The sequence below is a fragment of the Dermacentor albipictus genome, chromosome 6, assembly GCF_038994185.2.
Source record: "Dermacentor albipictus isolate Rhodes 1998 colony chromosome 6, USDA_Dalb.pri_finalv2, whole genome shotgun sequence".
NCBI lineage: Eukaryota > Metazoa > Arthropoda > Arachnida > Ixodida > Ixodidae > Dermacentor > Dermacentor albipictus.
This window is the reverse complement of record NC_091826.1, coordinates 124,209,942-124,232,930: the sequence shown is the minus strand read 5'-3', so window position 1 is coordinate 124,232,930 and position 22,989 is coordinate 124,209,942. Positions and strand designations below refer to the sequence as shown.

At 46.8% G+C, this 22,989-nt stretch overlaps 1 protein-coding gene across 2 annotated transcripts in view; it reads right to left on the bottom strand.

Moving 5' to 3' along the window:
• The window catches only part of pip (heparan sulfate 2-O-sulfotransferase pipe), a 161,955-nt gene that overhangs the window by 71,284 nt on the left and 67,682 nt on the right, over positions 1-22,989 (bottom strand). Inside the window, exons 3-4 of one of the 2 annotated variants that reach the window (XM_065428737.2) lie at positions 18,770-19,133; positions 8,612-8,691 (exon numbers count right to left, since the gene is read on the bottom strand). In XM_065428737.2, the coding sequence (XP_065284809.1) occupies positions 8,612-8,691; positions 18,770-19,133 (444 nt within the window). The remainder of the gene's footprint in view (positions 1-8,611; positions 8,692-18,769; positions 19,134-22,989) is intronic. The other variant, XM_065428739.2, reaches the window with a different exon arrangement.

Genomic DNA, 22,989 nt, shown 5'->3' with positions numbered 1-22,989 from the left:
GAGGTCGTTAACGTGTCGAAAGTTCTCGAAAACGTTACACGGCCACACAAAATGTTTTATTACACGAAATAAACCCGTGCCCTACGGCAGGGGCGAGTAGTCAGTGCCGGAGCGATCGACGGCAGCCATATTTTATTCCTTTCGGAACGGGGAAGCCTCCGGCTATCCAGAAGAAAATTCGGTTTTCATCAGCATATTAATGCATCTTTATAGCGTACGCGTCACTTTGACGCAGTAAGTTGTGGCGGTTTTGTGACGTCGCGTGAGGGGCACGTGAAGTGTGTGCAGCCCGAAAACTTTTGATCAATAGTCGAGGGCTAATGGTAAAAAGACGTCGAATCAGAAATAACTATATTTGTTTTGTTCGGTCAAATTATGCATAATCAATGTGTACACACAGGGTTGCCGTTGGGAATTTTTCAAAAAGAGCCAGAACTGAGGCTAAAAGTAGCCAAAAGTAGCCACGCCACCTGGTCTTGGCGCCAAATTTGTAGCCAAGTAGAAAAGTACCATTATTATAAGCAACTTTTATTAATGAACAATAAATAATATCATTTTGAATCAACACAAGAACACAGAGTAAATAAAGAGCAAGGAAATTTGGTTCTCTTGCTTGGCCTTCAAGCATCAGGTACGTTGCAAATAAATAAAAGTTCAGTCCGCGTAGTTTATCTAGAGTAGATAGTGTTCATGCCGGAGTAATTTTGGCACATTCTATTCAACAACTCAGCAGGAACGTCAAACGATGATGCCGTTTTTTCTTGAAGTCGTAGCCCAAATTTGATTCGCAGAATCACCATGAGCAAGTCCAGCTTCATTTTGTTACGGATCTCTGTTTTCGTCAAGTTCACGCAAGAGAACACGCGCTCTGCATCAGCGTTAGAAATGGGAAGGGTCAAAATTTTCAGTGCTCCTTGCGCCAGGTGTTGAAAAGGGCATTCGCCGCAAGGGTCCTTGTACGATGCCGCTGCGTGCCAGAAAGTCAAACATGACGCGCGATCAAGTGCACCGCTAAAACTCTGCAGCTGGCGTATTTGAGACTCCAGTTCGATTGAGGAACATCCAAAAAATGCAGCGGTAGCTTCATTATGCATTCACGGCTCTTAGCACTTTCTATGCCATCGGGATTTATGGCACACAGTCTTCGAAGTGCAGAGGAGGCATTTGGAAGTCGCTGCTGCAGTCCCATCGCCATTTGCCTCAAGAATTGGAAACAGCGCTCCCTCACGGCCCGTTGGTCTTCAATAGGGACTAGTGAAATCTTCTCACTGAAGACGTCACCTAGGTCCACTACCTCTGGTTGCAGGAAAATCGACTTCATTTTTGCCAGGTCTAGCGACAGCAGACTTGCCGTTGTGTTGTGCCTCAAAACTGATGGATTCAAAATCCGCCTAAGAATTTCCAAATACAAATTTTCTAGCTCTTGGAAGACAACCAGTGGGTCAGTTGTGTTTGTTTGGAACATTTTGTTCACTCGCCTAACGTTACGGAGAACTGAGGCAAGAAACACGAGGTAAACATAATTTTTTCTGTCTCGATACATCTCTCGTGAAATGCGCACGTTGTAGCTGCGATCTTCTGCTTTCTCAAAAAACTCTTCGAGAGACCGGTACTGCGCCAAAATTCTTTCTATAGAGTCTGCAATAGCAAGCCATCTCGTCTGCGAAAGCGACAGAATCTTGGGCGGTGGATTTGCACTTTCATCTTCCACTGTCATACTGGCATACAGTCTCTTATAAGCATCTTGCCGGCAGCTGCTGTGTGCAAAGTAGTTGTAGGTTTTTCGCACTAAGTGCTCAACCGCAGAAGGAATCGCCTCCATCGACTTGGATGCCACAAGGTCCAGGCTGTGGCAAGAGCATTTGATCAGAATCAAGTCTTTGTTGTCCTCACTAAGACGACTGAACAGAGAATTGTGTTTGCCGCACATGGCATTTGCACCATCGGTGCAGAGTCCGAGACAGTTCTTGATCGATAGGCCGTGCTTGTCCAACGTCTTCAATACCGTGTCGTGAAGCGTTTCTGCCGTTCCATCAGACAGCTCTACGAGATCAAGAAGGGTGGTTGCAATCCTGTTTTCTTCTAAACTCAGAAACCGCACAACCATGCAAAGTTGCTTTGTCGTGGATACATCGGTTGATTCATCCACCATTAGAGAATAGCTGGAGCCGTTCAGTTGTTTGTCCATGTTTTCCGTGAAGTACGGGAAGAGAACATTCGTAATTATAGCCGTGCACTTCGTTCTGTGCAGATCAAAATCATTGAATTCGGAATGCAGAATCTCACCAAGTTCGTCGACAGCATTTATGGAAGTGTGCACTGCAGTGTACAAGGCGATCCTTAACTCTCGGCGAGCCTTTTCATAGTACGTTCGACTCGAAGACGCTAGAAGCTGCGGCAGTTTTTGTTGCGAACTTGGGATTACTGCGCACTCGCGGTGCGTTTTGGTTTCTGCGTGCTTCAACAGATCACTGTAGTGGGGTCGAATGTTGCAATTGCAGTACTTGCAGTGAGCAGTCGTTCCGCCATCACGTGACGAAATCCATCCTGTAACGCATGGTAATATGCATATTAGATACTAAGCGGCATGCGACTAAACGCCTAAAGAATAGTTTCCGTTTTGCTTACCGCTCAGTTTCTTGTCCTTTCTCCATTCTTCTCGAAACGTGCGCTTTGCTCTTGCGTCTTTTCCCATGGTAGACGCCGGTGTCGGCAGGCCGAAGGCAGAAAAACAGAAGCTTTGTCGCCTTGGGGTACACAAGTGTTATTTCACCTGTACTGCTCGTTCCTCTCTGGTGTCATGCCGTGCACACGGCTGCACCTAAACGCATGGTTTCGGATGCATGACCCTAACAGAGAAAGTACTCTAGATTAGTGTTATTTTCTCCAGATGGAGCGCAGCGTCCTTGCGGCCTTTGCTTCGCCGTGCGCGAGAATTAGCGTTATTTTCTCCAGATGGCGCGCAACGTCCTCACGGGCTTTGCTTCGACGTGCGCCCATCACCCAGAGTCCGTGCGTCTGCGCACCCGCGTCTGCTAGTTGGTCTCTATGTGCGCACTGCCGGCGGAGAGAATATATGCGTACAGGACGCGCGCGCTATGGCGCGCGCGGGTCAAGGCGACCGGAACAGCCATGAGGAGAGCAAAGCTTTAAAAATAATTGTTCTTCTTTGTTCTTGCTTGCTATTCTATATGCAATTGCAAAAAAAATGGCTAGTGAATGCGCCAAAATAGAAGTTCAAAGTAGCCAGAAAGTAGCCAAGGAGCCAACGTGAAATTTTCATCGCCAGACGGGGTCGAAAAGTAGCCAATTTGGCGCAGAGTAGCCACCAACGGCAACCCTGTAAACAGTACACGTGATATCAAATGAGGAGGCATCGTGGTTTTCGTGACGTCGAGTTACAGACAGGTGAAATGGGGGTGGTCCAAAAAAGTTTTTGACGAATCGCGGTGGGCTGATTGCAGAGTTGGAATAGAAAAGTGTGGAATAGTTTTACGTTGTAGCGCCCCATATTTATTTCTTTCGTAGTATTCCTGATGTCACACATGCAGCCACAAATAATAACGGCATACCAACGGCAACTTTCATAGCAGCGAAGCCCCAACCCATCTTATTTTTATATCATACGGCGACACGAAGACGTCACTGATACATGCTTTGCCTTTCTGCCTAATGAAGAAAAATGACGTTTAGTTTTTCACGCGATATAGCATTCTTGCTATTGCCTAATATACAAAGCTTCTCAACTCGTGGCTGGCATAGGCATGTAGACATATGCTCGCTTAAATGTACAAGATTTAAATTTTTTACCTTGAGAACATGTTCCAGACCACGATGGCTAGACCCCGTTTCTCCGACGTAACATTCCACAGGTCAAGCGTATTTCGTACGCAACTCCAGTCGAACTACATTCTACATTGGAGCTATAGTTCATAAACGCCTTTAAAATAACGCAAAAGACGCGACAAGCGAGTGCTGAGCTGTTGACCACTTTGCATACGGCCTTGCATGTTTTTCTTTGTTGGATAGCGTTTGTTGGGTTGATGATCATTCTGAGGTTCGACGGCACAGCTTCAAGCATTCAGCGGCAGTGGTGGCGCTGTGGCTTTGGCGTTGCACTGCTGTTTCGAGCGCGTGGGATGAAATCCCGGCCGTGGCAGCTGCATTTCGATTGGAGCGAAATGCAAAAGCACCCCTGTACCGTGGGTTTGATGCACGTAAAGAACCCAACTGTGACTCTTTTACCACCTTGGGTTCTTTCATCATCCTCATCATCAGCCTGGTTACGCCCACTGCAGGGAAAAGGCCTCTCCCATGTTGGAAAAGTATGGGAGAGGCCTTTGCCCTGCAGTGAAGGTAACCAGGCTGACGATGAAAGAGCCCAAGCTGGTAAAAGAGTCGCAGTTTCGCCTTAAAGGGGAAGCATCAATTGCGATAGCAAATTATTCGACAGCTGTAGGAAGTATTCATAGTAGTTTTATCGGTCGTATAAGCTTGTAAACGTTCGCTTACTAACTAAATTAACAAGTATGGTGTCGCCCGCGGACAAGCAAGCATGAACACATCTCACTCGCTCACCGCGGAAACTCGCTCTCAAAACGCTGGATTGATGAAGCAAGGCAGCAGCAGCGAGCGAATTGACCTTTGTGCTGCCTCTCTCTTCAACGCGAACGAAGCGGCGAAAGCACAGCGCACACTAAGTTATCAACACTGTCCCTTTCACAAATCGCTTTCAGGCCACCAGCAGCCTCTTTCCTGCCTACCATTCCTCGCTGTATTGCGCGCGACAAAAGACGGCGTGCTTCCTCCCTGCTTCCCTCCCTTGCGCGCGCGAGATTGAGCCGCTATCGTCGACGCATCCGCACAAGTTTTCACTTGCGCAAACAGCATGTGGCACGGTTCAACGACGTTATCACCCTTTGACTTCATGCGAAACATCACGGCGACACCGACGGCGACAGCAGAAATGCGCCGCAAGTTCCCACAAAATTGCCACCCCAAAAATATTAACCCGGAGTTCACCACTCTGGCCTGCATCGTGACCACATCTTGGGTCGAGAGTGCAAAGGAAAATCTTCTAAATGCCGGGCAGGCTCCACACATTCTTAGAGTTGCGGGCTATACGTCCCATAAATAATGCATCACCTCAGGCTTTATACTCTGCCATTCGGCGTCCGCCTTTCAATTCCTTTTTTTTTTGTAGAGCGCCCTTGAGTATTTCAAAAACTCCTTTTTGTTTTTGGAGTGAGTGTGGAGTTCGAGCACTCAGCCCTTTTCAAGCGACATACCTGGTTGTCGAAGGTATTCTGCGCATGATACAGAGACGACATGCAGAACGTTCTACTGTGTCCCTCTCACTGACTTACGTTAATAAGCTGGGTCCTTTTTAACACGGGGCCAACAGACACCACAGCAATTATCTCGGAGTCCCAAAAACTGGCAGTTTCGCCCGAAAGGCGAATCACTGACTGCAATGTTTAGCGTTGCGCTTCAAATTCTCAGACGCTGTTCCAACTATGCGTGGGTCCTACTAATGCGGACGCGATATGCGCGGGTGTGCCAGAATTTTTGACACCATGAAAAGCTTTACCACACCATATAGGTCCTGTGATGGAATCGCGCAGGCGCCACTACGCGGCCCGTGCAGAGCCGGTGCAGTAAAATACGTCACTTTAAGGTTCGACCATCATATTGTTGTGGACTCAATATATTTGATAGTTTGAGAAAATTTAGGAGAAAGGCATGCACCGGGATTTTTATGGTTTATGACACTTGCTTACGGGCTGCCGTTCTCAAAATGCTGAGAAATGCTTCAGTCAGTAACGTAAGACCAGCTCTCAGCAACTTTAGTGATTGAATAGTCTAGCAATACAACCTGCATGTACGGCACGGATAAGTATAAATATACCTAAACATGACGGCAACGCCGACGGCAAAACTTTTCTTGGCTTGTGCTTAGAGTCCCGCTTTTTTCACGGCACCATGGCCTATGCGGCCTGCCCTAGCGGATTAGCCGCGAAATGTTTTGGAAGGGACGCGCGCGTGGCCGCGCGGCAAGATATTGGGGGAAAGTACCACGAAAAATAAAGCGTATGGATGTGACCTGCAGCGAACACTTGAGCCGCGTACCGTGTTGGAACTCTACTCTTCTATAGCACTACGTCGGTGCGGTGCCGAAAACGTGCGTAGCGTAAGACTACACCTTCACTTTAAAAAAAAAAAAGAACCTCACTTCACCCGGAGTGCACCGCCCGGAGTGCACCATGAACCGCGTAGTTGCTGCCTTGCAATAAATCCCTGCGTTACAATTCGGCGACACTTCAAAAACATCACAATGCTGACGCAGTCTTCTTGCAGTGTCGGCCCTCTCTTGCAGGTGGTGGCAGCGCGCACCTAACTTCACGTACTCGTTTAAGGCGCGGTAACACTGGGTCGATACGAGACCAACAAGACAGTGACAAGACGCTGACGCCAACGATAAGCCGCCTATTCATCACTGTGTCGCTAAGACGACTTGATCACAATAGGCCGACAACGACGCGACCGAGGGGCAGGCGTTCTAGTAGCGCGACGGACTTTCTTGTCGACGGCGCCAACAAAATTAGCTTACCGACCATGATCGCTCAACCGAACCATACGCAATCGGCCGTCGAACTGACAACACGATAGCCACAGCACATTTGCTTGTACATATAATTATTATTCGCGCTCAAAATGCGTCGACATGCCTTCTAAATTGAAATGCACAAGCTTCGGTCCTTTCAAGTCATGCACATGAAGTTTGAGCCAATTCTAACCCTGGTTAGCGAAGGTTGGGTTAGGCCTGGCCCCGTCGAGCTCATGCACCCCCTACTGATTGACCGGAACTTAAAGAAGAAGCAGTTAGGACGAAGGAAACCGCTCTTATATTTAGGTTGTGGCCGTATATCTAATTGACGTCAACTACTCTTCACTTCGTACGGCAGCTACACAATAAGTGGAAAGCGGCGACACAGCGCAGTGCCAACATCTTGTGCTTTCGTGACAGTTTCCTGTTGCTTCCGGTCACATTCGCTACGTAGATGTTGGCCTGTGCGTGTTGTTATGCTGACGGATTTCTTAATTTCAGAGAAGCACTGTTTACCTCTGCCGAAAATGCAGTGCATTCGGTGCAGCTGCGTAAATTCGCTCAGTTAGCAATGGTGCTAGCGATGGCATCCCCATTATTGCGAGCGAACAACGCGGTTTATAAGGGAATGCCTTTGCCGAGCACAGTTTTCTCTGCTAATACTTTATGGCACGCGCAAACGGCAAGTGTGATTAAGGTAAACAAAAGCGAGAATCCGTAATAACTGCCTTAATATGTTTGTCTAGATGACAGGTGCCATTGCTTAAGTGGCTGGGCCGCTCACATTGACTCGTCTCGATGTGAAACAACGCGACTCATATGCGAAGATATGTTATGTTTTGCTACGTTTTGCATTATTTCACATCATCAACGCACCGTTTGCCCAATATCCGAAGCTAACAGTGATCTGAGGCTGTAGATATCAATCTGAACAAAGCACCGCTTTGGCAAATTTGACGTGGAAGACTGCGCTCGAAGGCTTCTGGAATATGCGAAATATTTATGAATGTGTAAAAAGACTACAAAAACCGATGTGATGTGCCATGCGCAGATAACAGCGACAACAAACTCCTAGGCAGCCGCGTCGGCGAGAGGACCTCGGCGTGCTTTTTTCGGCCGCATCGTAAGCCCAAGAGTGCACTGTGGCCTGTTCAGCCATTAGTCAAAGGGTGAACGTCATGCTGCCCTGGAGAAGCCATTATTTATTAATCGCGATTCACGAAACACACAACCGACATGCAATCAACATGGGTGCAGGTACACCAATCAACCGGCGAAAGCCCCGGCACCCTTCCAAAACATTTCCAGCGGCGTGCGTCAGAGGGCTACACAGGAACATGGAAAAGGCTGATTGCTACTCAATAAAAAAATTTAATTATATGGTTTTACGTACCAAAACCATGATCTGAATTTGGACCACCTGGGGTTCTTTAACGTGCAAGGAAATGTGAGTACACGGGTGTTTTCGCATTTCGTCCCCATCCAAATCTGACCGCCATGGTTGTCAATAAAACCAGAGTCCCATTATGCGGCATCCCATGATGAACAGCATGCCTTGTCCAATTTGATGAAAAGCAGCTAGAACTTGAAAATTTGGTCAGCCTGATCGCCATGTCCTATTTAACCATCGAAAAGCCCGTCAACACATCTAAAAGCTTCTAAAGGTCGCTGCCAGCCCTCTTCAATGACTGGTGGTCCTGAGAGAGAAAAATTACACAGAGCATCGAATCAATGCACAATCCTGAGCAGATCTCTTGTTGCGAAACAAAAGCAGCAACATGTTTAATGGACATCGCAATGATATTGGCAAAGCTATTTGGAATAAAGTTTCAGCATAACCCTGTCGACAAGTGTTTGAACTGCGGACAGGGTGGGTTTGGCCGCTATGGCTTCTTCTGACCATTTTCTGAAATTCCACAAAACGGACAGGCCTGTAAGCTGCGGGTAATCGAGTAGTCTCTCTCCTCCCCATTTGTTCAAACCTGGTGAAGTGTTGTTACTCACTCCTCGAAGTCCAGAAAGTAGACGTGCCTGTCGTAGCTGCAGGGCGCCCTCAAAGACATCACCTCTTCTACGAATTCAGCCTGCATGAAAGAAAGGACAACTGACGCATTCCGACCGAATAAACATGTACAGATCCTGCCCTGCGGTTAGACGCATTCAGTGGAGGTGCCATGACCTCGTTCGGAAGCTGCAACCAACAACACCCAGCGGCCAACACAGCTAGTTGCGTGAGTTGGTTGCGCGTAGCAGGCGTGTAAATGTTCCCAAGAGATAACTTCGAAAGAAACAAGAATGAAAGGCGTGTGTTTTGTCCTTTCCTTCGTCTTTGTCTCTTATGCGCATCTACACGCCTACAGCGCAGTGATAGTACAGCATATAAGAACGCGCATATTATGAAAGACTGTGCAGAAAATCACATTTTGGATATATAATGGCGGTCATCGTCGCACTCGGCGCGTGCCCTGTTCACTTCGCCTCGAAGGCTCCAAATATATCGTAGTCTTTACGTGAGCTTAAATAGAAGCTCCTTACAAGGAAAAAAACGAATCGCCACCATACCATACGAGGGAGTCATAATCAACAAGGTCAAACAAGTTAGTCACACTGTAAATTGGTCACTGATCAATATGTTAAGCTAACAAGACTTTTTACAGCTGCAGCTCTGATAGGATTATTCCAAACTATGAAATATGGATGACAGCGTGATCTTTAACACTGTTGACACTCGCCACAAGCTACTAAATAGTGGCTCGAGATAAGAAAGGCTACATTATCTTGGTTGTCAGAAAGTAACAAAAGCATTACATACAATACATGAAAGTGATGTGTCGTATTTCCTTTGCTGGCTTTATTTCGCAAAGTTTTTAGCTATGAATCAGTACCAACTAGCTCTAGTTCGGACGCTTTTAAAGTAGAAGCGCAAAACTACTTTTTGGAAAGTAAGATCGTCCGTACGAATCGCTAGATATTGATTTGTGCGGGGTGTAGCGGAAAATTGGCGTAAATACACAGCTGGAACACCACATAGACGCCCGGCAGGCCCTACAGATTATGTAGCTTAATCTCTAGGCGAAGCTACCAGAAGTGTGTGTGTATATATATATATATATATATATATATATATATATATATATATATATATATATATATATATAAAGAGACAAAAGGGGGTTAGCCTCTAAGGCTGGGGACCACGCCAAGAACAACGCAGTCTCCTCTTCCGAAGACCTTTTGTTTCTCATGAACAAGTTTTCAGCGGGAGAGTTCAGGAACAAAGTGCTCACGAAAGACAAAGTACTTTTCTTGAATCTTGTGCATCGATATGCGCCCATTGTGCGCTTTGCTGTGGATGTGAGTGCAGACATCTCTTTGAAGGAAAGCTTTGGAGAGACGCGGATTGAGAAGGTAGGCACCGTTGTGTTCCCTCTTTCAATTTCTGACGTTGGACAACTGGGAGACACTTGACCACCTATGGAAAATCCGAAGATGTTCACAAAATGATGAGGCAAAGTTGAGCTTCTTTTGCGGCGGGTACTTGCTCTACTAGAACTCACGGCTTCACACTTTCCTTCTGACTGGCAGGCAGAAGTGATAAAATTTCGCAAGCAGCCAGATAACTGTTTCGATCAGTGCCGTGAGATATCCAGCCGAATTTTTTTGTGTTTGCTAGTACTATGTTTACCATATCACCCCATGCTTAAAAGTTGATGTGAAGTATGTCAAAGTTGAAGCTTCCCCACCCAAACACAATACTCGTGTCTGTGCTGCATACAGCATTAGCGCATCATTAGAGCAACAAGGTGAATTGTACTTCTCTTATACAAAAAAATGGCATTGGCACTGAAGGTGCACAAACGGACTGTGACACTCATTAGCGCATCATTAGAGCAACAAGATGAATTGTACTTCTCTTATACAAAAAAATGGCATTGGCACTGAAGGTGCACAAACGGACTGTGACACTCATGATAGATGAGATTCCTTTTGCGGTCCTACTTTGAATGTAAAGGTGTTTTTACCATAGATGCAGCCCCAAGCAGCAATATTGCTGCAAGGACAGCGTACGTCTTCATGAATCAGAACCTATTGTCCCCAAAGATTTTGTGCATATACTGCCCTTTGCAAAACAAGACGCAAAGGCCTTGCATTGCTTTCTCAGACGCCTCATTAAAGAGCTGGAAGTTGCTCCAGTTCAGGTGATCGCAGCTATTTCTGATAATAATTCCATAAACCGGACAGCAATGTTACTTTTTTCTGATCCCCCTAAATTTAATATCGTCGTGTATGCACACCCATCTGATCCTTCAAGACCTTTGCTTTTGTTTTGGACAGTGTTCACATTCTAAAGTGCATCCGTAACAACTGGCTTAATCAACGTAACCCAGGTACTTGCATGTTTTTCCCTCGCATCAGTAAACTTTCCAGTAATAGGTAGGTGCTAACTGCGGCACTTTGAGAAAGGCGTATGAAAAGGAAAGCAATGAGCTGTTGAAGTTGGCTCCCACATTATCTTTGAAGTCATTAAATCCATCCAACTTGGAACGCCAAAATGTCAAGCTAGTCCTGAAGGTTTTCAACCTTTCAACTAATGCAGCACTGACTGGTTCCAAATTAGATAACTTTAACACGCCTAGCGGCACAGCTGAATGTATTCGCATTGTCTTGACATGGTGGAACATTGTAAATGTGAAACTCCCGCATAAAGGACAGCCCCTACATGACAGCTTTCAAGAGCCTGTCAGTAGTTTGCCTTCCCGCCAGATCGACTTCCTGAACAGTGTTAACGGTTGTCAGGAAAGACAACTCAGAAAAATAAAGGAAAAATTGTGAGGAGTGTGCCTAAATGTCTAAAAGAAAACCCGATGGTTGGCTGCAGCTGGTCAGCCAACAATCCGCGGCAGCACTTTTCCTGCGTCAAAAAGGAAAAAAAAATGACTGAACTCGCCTACATTCCCACCTGTACCACAGGAACTATTTCCAGGTCTAAATTTAAATTCACAGGCTGTATGCACGCGAACGAACAGATTAGTAACTAGACACAAGCAACCCAGCACAGTGAAGCCAACTACCACGGTGATTTCACTTCCGTGTCGTCACTCTGACGTGGAGAAGCCTTCAGTAATTTGGGTGGTGTTAGCTGTGTTCGTGCTTTCTTGCAGGTCCACTGACCGCGCGGCGACATTGGCCAAATTGCGGAGCACACTCTTAAAAAGGTTGCACCCTTTGGGGTGTATATTTGTCCCACAACAATAATCGTCATCTGCCTAACTTGCGTTTCCTTTCCTGAAAACTCGGCGCTCGCTACTTTCCTGTCGAGAATGCTGCGTCACACTGATAACACGCGTGCCGTTCGTGACTGGGAAGTATCGGGCTCGCAGCGTTAAAGAAAGGAAACGCGGGCAGCACGGATGACGATTACTGTTGTGGGACAAGATACGCCCCAAAGGGTGTAAATTTTTCTAAGAGCGCAGAAGCCGCTCAAATGTGCCGTGCTTACGAAGTGCTTTTTCCCTGCCGCGTGTACACTCTAAAAAACGTTTGCACCCTTTGGGGTGTATATGTGCCACACAACGATAATCGTCATCTCCCTTGATGCGTTTCCTTTCTTTAACGCTGCGAGACCGGTACTTTCCAGTAACGAACGGCATGCGCGTTATCAGCATGACATAGCATTTCCGACCGGAAGGTAGCGGGTGCGGCGTTTTTAAGAAAGGAAACGCATAAAGGCAGATGACGATTATCTTTGTGTGGCAGATATACGCCCCAAAGGGTGCAAACTTTTTTTAGAGTGTGCCTTGGAAGCTTCTATTCATATTATGGCACTTGGCAGTGCAAGCAGTTATACACCAGTGCAAGCAGTGCAGTGCACCAGTGCAAGCAGTTATACACCAGTGCAAGCAGTTATAATAAACAATATTTATATAGCAAATTGCCGTTAACAACCAATATTCGCAGGTAATATATTACATTTCGTCATTTCATGAAATGAGTCACTTTGAAATTCCCAACTTGTGGTTATGTTTAGGGCTACAGTTCATCTAGCCCACCGATATAGTGGTGGGTAGCATAAAGAAAACTTCCTGGCACCATCAATCGTAAATTTTCCTCGTCGGCTGTGAAGTGGATCATCTAAAGCTGACCGACCTCTCAGTAAGCCACAACTCAGCACAAGTAAAAGATCAACGTTTTCTTTTTATTCACACATTCCGTACTAAAAAAAGACTGATATCCACGCCGTGCGAAAGTGCTAATCCGGAGATGCAATTTTCATTCACAACTGAAATTTCTACATAATGAGCGAACATAGATTCCAAAAGATCCATGCCAAGGCGAAAATGAACCATCACGGGCTCGTCGAATGGAACTTGACTATCACGTATTTTATGACGGCGACACGTTTTGTGGATTACAGAAAGAAGGTAGAATACAATACATGTATTTCATTGTCAGTATGAGAAGTAAGGACCCACTGCATTTTCAACTGGCTATATGCATCTGCATGAACAGGAAGTAGCCTATAATTGCTCTAATTATTTGAACTACATGCCGAATGAGGGAGTATATTGTTACAGTGCTTACAAGCGCATGCAATCTGCCTGTCATCATACTTTGCGTCATATTCATGTATGCAGAAAAGCAAGGCGAGTATTAGGACACTATTTTGGCACAACAGCAACACAATGAACCAACAATTTATAGAAAGCAAACTTAGTAGAACTCTTCCTTCCAACGGGGATTACGAGTTCGTACTTAATAAGCATTACATATTCTGTACTTGTATTACTTGTGTGATTACATACATTTTTGCGGAAACAAATAACATTGCGCCTCGTCTGTACTACAGGTACTCAAAAACCGGCACACACTGAAGCTGAGTCAAAAGCGAAGTAACTCAGCAATAAAAACAACCACACACTCAACCTTCAGTAGAAGTATTTCACTGACTGTAGATGGGCTGCCGTCATGACCAATGGGTCGATCAACACTGCTCCTATGTCAAACCACTCAGGCTTGCGCAGAACTGGTTTACGCATGCAAAAAGAATGCCTGCTCAGAAAACAAAGTGATTAAGTACTTGTGCTTACCTGCTGTCATTAGGAAACCTGAAAAACTTCGAGGAACTGGGATTCCCTGAATTACACACCACAGAGCCGCGAAACAGATGTGATGCCCCGATTTAGCTGTCTTCGTCAAATGCTGGGTTGACCTGGTTTCCTTGCGTCTTCCATTCGATGCATGCCTGATCAAGCTTCTCTGTCTTATCTTTCCGATCTTCATACTTGGGACAACAACCGAAGCAGATGACCATGCGCGATCCGACTTTTGATATTACCGAGCGAGTGGCAAGGGTGAGTGGAGCTAAGCTCGACGGACGCAGGAATACAACCACTGCCCGCGCTTCGCCCGATTTAGCATTCACAAAAAGAGAAATAAAAAAATTTTAGGATGTCCGGCAACCAATTGGAGCGCGCATGTTCCTTGAAACCAAAACTAGCATAACGCCTTCCGTGGTTTGAGTGTATCATATCAACTGGAATGACGTAATATGTTCAGTTTATATTTGGTAATATGTGGTAAAATGTAGTCAACTGTGAAGTATTTATTTGGGTGCGTTTCAACATAACAAATTAATTTTATTTCTTTTCTGTCTTAAAAACTCTTCCTGTCTCCGCGCACTATGTGCCCGAGAAGATCTGAGCGTGCCTAGCTGACTAAAGGCAGGCAGTGAAGCTTTCGACGAAGTATATGACCTCGTACCTACACAACAGCAACAATACCAGAGATATTCTAATAATTCTTTGCTAATGCGTAAGCATTCTTTCTCGAAAGAGAACAGCAGTTTACGATAGGTGGCGTGCCACTGGAAGTAGTAAGGGAATACATTTACTTAGGACAGGTAATGACCAGCCGAAACTTCCCGATATATGATCATGAGGCTGAAATAATCAGAAGAATAAGAATGGGCTGGGGTGCGTTTGGCAGACATTCTCAGATCATGAACAGCAGGTTGCCATTATCCCTCGAGAGAAAGGCGTATAACAGCTGTGTCTTACCAGTACTCACCTACGGGGCAGAAACTTGGACGCTAACGAAAAGGGTTCACTTAAATTGCGGACGACGCAACGAGCTATGGAAAGAAGAATGGTGGGTTTAACGTTAAGGGATAAGAAAGGAGCAGATTGGGTGAGGGAACAAACGCAAATTAATGACATCTTAGTTGAAATCAAGAAAAAGAAATGGGCATGGGCAGGACATGTATTGAGGAGGGAAGATAACCGATGGTAATGAAAGGTTACGGTCTGGATTCCAAAGGAACGGAAGTGCAGCAGGTGGCGGCAGGAAGTTAGGTGGGCGGATGAGATTAAGAAGTTTGCAGGGACAACAGTGCCACAATTTGTACATGACCGGTGTAGTTGGAGAAGTATGGGAGAAGCCTTTGCGCTGCAGTGGGCGTAACCAGGCTGATGATGATGATTATGAAGCATTCTTTTGCTCGGCTGTTATTTCGCTTTTGCTGAATTGCTTTTCCCAGCTTATGCATGCTTTTCCGGTGCCAAATAGTGCTTATGCCTTAGTAAACAATTCTCAAAATTTGGAAGTATTTTTGTTCCTTAGCACGCCTATCTTGCTTAGACCCTATCATCAAGATCCAAACAGAATTCTATTTCTTACCACCACGAGATTCGAATCTCATTTATTGCTGCCTTCTGTAGAGTAATATATTACTTTTTATTTTCATTTTACTTCCTATTTTTATAAAGCGCGGTGATGTCACTGATTTTTTTTCTTTTTAAGGCCACGAGTAATAAAATTTTACTTTATCGTCACGTCTACCAATCACCCATTCATACTTATTTATATACTCCGCCATCCGAAGGAAAGCTCAAGATCACGACCACTACATTAGGGGGGTACTGACGCAACATTTTCGTTTAGTCATCTTCCTAGCGGCTAACGAAGTTCTGAAACACGGTGAAAGCAGTTTTTGAACCCTTTAAACTGGCGCTACGCGATGTGCACCCGACGACCAATTATTCGGCAACCAAGTTCCGACTTTTGTGATGGACTGCGAGGCAATGAGCGCATGCCTGTATAGAACAAGTAAATCCATAAATTTTGGCGCTATACAAACATGATACACGCCATGAACCGATGGTTACGCGCTGTTGAGTACTTCAGGGTAGCGTATCGTACTACTGCCGACTTGTAGTCGTGCCTGCCTAGAGAAGCTCGACCGACGTTACTTATTGGGTAGCGTGGCATTGTCGGCGGGCTGCAGGCATCCGGTAGACCATGGCGACCAAGCAGGGGCGAGATGATTTCTAGTGCGAAACTTGCACGGTTTATTCAAAAGTTGGTGACAATCAAGAGGAGAGAATGAAGAGACCAAAAGTAAACTTCGGAGCCCCTTAAATAGGCTCTCTACAATCGTGGTAGCGATCTTGCCATCGTCAACGTCCCGTGAGCAGCACTGAGAACCTGCTGATAGGAGGGGGCCGTCCTGCCTCCTGGAATTGTAGACGCTTGTCCGTCTATCTTGCGCGTTGCTGCTTCGTGGAAGTTCTCCTTTTGGCCGTTCGAGGAACGGGTCCCTCTAAAGTCGCACACATACATAAAAAAGAGGCCGGTACACTGCGGGGCTTCCACCAGACCGGCAGACATTCGAAGTGGTCATGCCGAATTAGAAAGTCGCGCTTCATTTCGACGAGGCCTGGTGGAAGAAGGCCGGATGAGAGAAAGTTCTTTCTGCATGAGGTGCGGGACGCCAGCCGTAACAGGCGAAGTCACGCCTCGATTCGACAAGGCTGGTCGGTTGGTCGGTTGAAATTCCTGTCTGCACGTGGTGCCAGACGCCAACCCTAACAGCGCCAAGCACATTAAACAAAACAAAATGTATGCGAGCGTGGGATTTTTCCTCGAGCACCGATAAGCAAGACACGCCACCGCCGATTCTAGTGGGAAAAGTTACCAATGCGTAGGCTGCATTATTACAGCAGCGTCCATTATTTAATCGAGCCCAAGCTTTAAACAATTTTGATCGAATCAGCACAGGTGGCATCTCCTTCTAAACAATGCTTGTGTGAGGATGTGCCTTATATCTGACTTCTGGAAAGATTTGCTCACGCGGGAGTGCATCGGGATGCTTTAGTCAAGGCTATTTAGGTTGAGTCTCGGAAGAGAACAGCATTTTACAATAGGTAGCGAGGCACTGGAAGTGGCAAGGGAATACATCTACTTAGGGCAGGTAGTTACGACGGATCCGGATCCTGAGACGGAAATAATCAGAAGAACAAGAATGGGCTGGGGGCCGTTTGGCTATCCTTTTCTGATCATGAACAGCAGGTTGCCATTATCCCTCAAGAGAAAAGTGTATTATAGCTGTGTCTTACCAGTACTCCCCTACGGGGCAGAAGCCTGGAGGCTTACGAAAACGTTTCTACTCAAATTGAGGGCGACGCAACGAGCTATGGAAAGAAGAATAATGGGTGTAACGTTAAGGGATAAGAAAAGAGCGGAATGGGTGAGGGAACAAACGCGAGTTAATGACATCTTAGTTGAATTCCAGAAAAACAAATGGGCATGGGCAGGACATGTACTGAGGAGGGAAGATAACCGATGGTCATTAAGGGTTACGGACTGGATTTCAAGGGAAGGGAAGCGTAGCAGGGGGCGGCAGAAAGTTAGGTGGGCGGATGAGATTAAGAATTTTGCAGGGACGACATGGCCACAATTAGTACATAACTGTAGTCGTTGGAGAAGTATGGGAGAGGCCTTTGCCCTGCAGTGGGCGTAACCAGGCTGATGATGATAAAGATGACGATGGTGATGATGATGATGATGATGATTTAGGTTGAGTAATAAGTTGGCGCAAACGCCGTTGCTCGATTAGGCTGATACAGACTACAAGCCCCATTTCATTCGCACATGATAATCAGCTCAAAACAAAGCGAGCAAGGCTGTTTCTTGGCATGATGTTGTCCCAACTCAAACATCGGTGTTTCAATGTGAACATAATATTCACTTCTCATCCACAGAAACTTCGATAGGTGGAACATTTTTTGTACCTACTGTGCTGAAAATCTTGACTGGGAATCAATTTTTTTTCTGCGCACTGTAAAACATTAAGGTATTTTCTGAACTACACTATAAAGATTTGTTCACATGGAGACGAATGCTCAATGCAGCATCTTCAGATTATGTCGACTGCGTTACTGATACGATTTCAAGGTCGACTCAAGTCTCTTGAAGATGAGAAACAGAGTGACCACGTGTTTCTCACCCCTAACTCAGAGACGCCAGAAGGCTATGACTACTGCCCAGTGCAGCTACAGTCCTTCTACTTGCAGGCAGGCACGTATAAGAGGCAGCCTCCCGATTCAGTTCTAGAAGAGAGGCCCTGACACTGGCCTCTCTCTACGGAAACACTCACGTCCGGCTTTGTTCGATGTCTCTGAACAGCCCGATTCTCTGTTCATTGTACGGCGCGGTACTACGAGAGTCGCTGTGGGCAGCAAGGTGTGCCATGACGAGAAAAATAAGCCGCCTTTCCGCAAGCAAAACACGCAATGTTTCTCACTAAAGTGCGGCAAATGTGTCTCCCACAAAAGTTGGTCCTAACTAGTTGAGAATTGTACAATTGTGCTATAAACTATAAAAAAAATTAAGAACACTGGCAGAGGTCGGAGTGAACTAAATAATGTACTGTTATACTGGTCTCTTCCAACAGCCTCCCCGTTTACAGTGCCCCGAAAGTCGATGCGCCGTGACGTTGCGATGCACTCGCTCGCTCTGTTCCTGTGATCGGCACAGCAGCTGTCGCACAAGAGCGCAACCGAAAGAAACTGCGTAGCAATGTTTTTTTATTCCTTTAGTTGGCAACGTTAGCGTGCCTAGCATTGTCGCTGCACCATTTCAGCAAACTTTTTCCCCCGTGTCAATCGTGACACTAAAATCGATAACGTCAGATCGGGCGCTTCGAGACTAACTCTTGTATCAAATCAAAATATCCTACTGGTGTTTCCCAGCCTCCACTCTCATTGAGTGTGATACATTTACCTGCGAAAAACAGGTGACAGACTTCTTACGACTTCAAAAATATCTCAGCACTTGCTTAACCCTACATGTTGTCTCTTTAGAATTGCGTAAAGTCAGCGGCACCTGCTCGTCGCTTGTAAGCATCCTCTTGTCGTAAATCCTGCAGTGCAGGTGCCGGAATCCGTTGGTGGCCGACAGCCTGCGCAGCAGCGTCAGCAGCGTCGTCGAGGCGCACTTTGGCACCCGGTTGTACACCAGGCGCACCCTCGGGGCTGGTGACGAGGCATTGGGGTGCCCGGTCAGGCCTTGCCCGGTCTGCCGAGGCAACTTGCCTCTGCCATTCGAGCCGTGAGTCACGTCAGCGCACGTTGGCTCTTTCTTCCGACGGGAACTAGAGGCCGGGCTGGAGGCCGTGAGATCGCGTGGCCTCAATGGACTACAGAAATGGTAGCAGATGACCATCACTGCGGCGCCGACGAAAACGAAGCTGTAAGGAAAGAAAAATAAATGTACAGTGGCGTATAATATCCATGTAACCGTAGCATAGCTGAATACGCTGCATTTCTATGGCTCGTCCATGGCCGCTGTAACCAACAAATCAATACGCTAAGAATGCACTATTGTGCTAAGAACCAACTAGGAGGACATATGCGGAGTGATCATGTTTAAGTTTTCGAAAATTTTTAAATATCGTCTGTTGCAGATAGCATAATTGTAGTCTTTGAGCTTGTTTATTTAAGGAGGCGGACATTACCTGCACGATCAATCGAGACACATATTCAACTCTTTAGCGAATGCACTGATAAACTCATTAAATACAGTATTGCACATATTGCAGTTTACGAATCATAACCGATGAGCTTGCAAGGCGTTTCCACTTGGAATAAGCTTCCAGAATGACACCGGTTCCACGATAAACACCATTAAATGTGCCGTAAATGCACTGTTGTTTCCCTTATGTTTTGAACAGAGCTCTTTTTATAACAAGAGTAGCAATGTGGGCTTCTTGGTATGTCATCTCTACCCGAGTTTTTTAGCGCGAATGAGACTGGATACAAGGAGACACACACGGCGCTTGTTTCCAACAGTCTCATATTATCGAAAACAAGGTTGTACTTATATACTAAGTAATAAAAACCACAGTCTTGTGTACACGCCACACTTCGATTCCTTATCGGAACAAGCTAGCGACGGCTTAATGACACATGCTTCCCGGGAGCAGCAATCTCTTCAGCTTCTATTATCACTCTAGCATTATCGCTCAACCGGGTGCCGAAAATAGGACCGGCAAAATTACGTCAGATGGTTTTCTCGCCCTTTGTTACGAACAGCATCAGTGCTCCTCTCTGCTTCATTCTGCTATCATTACCAGCAAAAGTACAAACTTCCTAGAGTCATAAAGGAAGCTGGACAGATCAATGCCTTATTTAGCGCAATACAACGGACGCAAGAAAGGCGACCCCCCCTAGACAATGCATTACTCTCAACTTGTTGAGAGTAGCGCCTTGTCCTGTTGCCTTTCTTGCGTCCGTTGTATTGTGCTAAACAAAGTATTTATAAATCCGCATCAACTAGCCCGCCAACGCATTGTGCTGCAGCTGGACAGATTTTTGCTCTGGGGCAAGCATGCGTCAGTAAGGCGTCGCTAGCTTAGTCCGATGAAGAATTGACGATTTGCAAAAAATGATGTTGTGAAAGCGCCAACACGGCTGTCACAAGCACCCTGTGCATGGCTGGACACGAGGAGCAGACACGAACAAACGATGCAGGCCTAGCGCACCTTGAGATGCCGGTTTATGGTGGTTGTGATCGTTCTATTTTCGTAAAATTACCACCTTGGGGTGCTATGCAGGATGCGCCGATTTTCTCGTTCACCCGAGTTTTTCCCGAGTTTGCTCGACGGCAGTCAGTGAACGGAGATAGCGCGGAACGCGCCGAAGGTGCAGGCAAAAAAATATGAGCGCACCCTGCGCGGCACGCTGCTTCCACGTTTCAAGCGCAGAAGGCTGCACAACGAAACGCGCCAGCGTCGTGTATTGTTATCAACGGATTATCGCAACTTAGCGACACCGTGACTGCCCTGCTGTCTGTCTGCACACTTGCCGTGAGCCGCTTGCCGCGCCTTTCCCGGGCGCGTCAAGGTCGTGCCTCATCTTTCGGGCACTGTCTTTCTATCCTCCATCGAATGCGAACGGGGTACATGCGGCGCATTCTTGCACCTACACTTTCACTCATACGAATACGTTAAAATACAACAAATAAAATAACGAACATTTTTATTTCTTTAGGTATCTGTGTTTCGCTTTCAACGCTAGAAATTTGTTGAGACAAACGGAGATCGAGCAAATTATTAAATTTTGAACTTGTTGCCCTGAGTGGCGACAGGGAGGCGAAAGCTTAGAAGCGGTACATTGAAGCGGGTCGCACGCACGAGGGCGTTCATACGGTGATAAGTCGACTAGGGGCGCTGCAGTGCTATTCTCAATAAAGTCGGTCATGATCCATGGAGGATCATGGCCACTCTTTCTCTATTAGGGGAATAGAAATGCAGCGCCGCGGTAGGGCTCTTCATCGCAGGCGCTTCACTAGGCTATTAAGGCCCCCGCTTTACCAACTAAAAACGACACAACAGCTGTCGCTGCAAAATGGCGGTATGTTATTTTAGAGTGCGTAGTGACGCAGTTCAGTGAAAATGTACCAGTTTATCTTTGTGCGCGAAGCCTCTGCGATACACTGCGAAAAGTGCGTGCTTCCCCAGCGACACAATTCATCGCTTGTCATCGCTTGCCCAGTGAAGGCGCATCTGAGCGCATGTACGCGGTATATGAGTGTGTTGTGCAGTCGAAGGTGCTTGCGGATTACCTCTGCTGGAGCCAGCAGCGATCGCAGATGGATATCGCAACGACACCGCAGCACTAGCATTTTCGCAGGTGAGGGCTCTTGTGTGCAGTTATGAAATCAGATTTCGAACAGAGAGAGGTGTTGTAACTGTTGAGTGCGCAGTGCTTGTGATGAAGAAATGCCATTGCACTGAGCCTAGAAGAGCGAGCGATTCTCGGACGCTGATCGTGTTTACGACGCTGTGGCTCCGTTTGATCACCGATGACAGAGCAGCCATCTCAAACGACTGCTGCAATACGCACTCCTCAGCATCGTCGTCCCCCTCGACGCCTCGACGCCTTGCAAGCAGCTACAGTGACGTGCCCATAATTATTTACTGTGCGCTACGCGCCACAATGCAGGCAAAGAAACCGTGTTGTGTGGCCATCTCAGTCCGAGAAGATCTATGCATAAGCCAGCGACAGTCAACGCTTTGTTTTTGATAGTGGTGCCCAGGAGCCGAATCTTATAACGCTTCTGTTGGGGAACTGTTCCTTCGGCCTCACCTGATTAGCCAAAATGTTGATTACGTCACAGGTCGTCAGAGGCAGCGGGGCGGTATCGCAATTTATGAATACGTCACGCATCTGTCAATGATCTTCAAAGCGAACCAGTCGTAGGAACCGGCGAAGGGGTAGTCCGCTTTGGGTTCCGTTGCTGTGGCTTGGCTGTTGGCTTGTGACCCTGGCCGCGCGCGCCGGTCGCGCGTCCCCGGAGACACGCGGGCTTCGCGCGCGCGTGCGTTGGTTGCTTCGGAGGTGATTACTTGCCTTCGCCGTCTGCTTGGCGTTGCTCTTTCGGTGTAGACCACGGCTGGAAATGCGATACGCTTTCGAAGAAGTGACGGATAATGAGTTGCACCGCCCTTGGTGGCTTTCTAAGTCGACCTTTTGCAGGCTACGCTATGAAATGGAGGAGACTCGGGTGCAAGCGTACGAGTGGCCATTCCATGCAGAGGAAGGAATATTGCGCGCTGCGGTTCATCGCCACCGGCCTGCAGCTCCCAGAGCTCAGTCGGACGCGAAGCATTCATCGATCGGAATTGCCTAGATCTCTGCTGCCGGCATTGTCCACAAAGTTGCTCTCACAATTACTGTGTTGGTCGGTTGAAGGGCTGGGTCAGCTTTGCCGTGACCTCAGCTTCAAAATCAATGCCAAGGAGATATTTGCATGGTGAGATCGAATTCCCAGTGCTATCGCCAGTGTGAATAGCTCGCAGATCGCCGTTGCAGCTGTCAGAAGGGTTCAACCTAGGCTGGTTCAGCGCTTCCTTCGTTCGGCTGATAAAACTATACAGACAGGACGGGAAGGTATTGTGGAGCTCTCTTATTTGGCTGCCCTTTTTCTCTAGCTCGGGAGTGCCATACTTTGTTTCTCAATTTCATGGCACAGCGTGCACCATCAGCACCACACTCTTCGATTTGACTTCGCGTAGGCAATGCAGGGCCCGTGTATCGTAATGT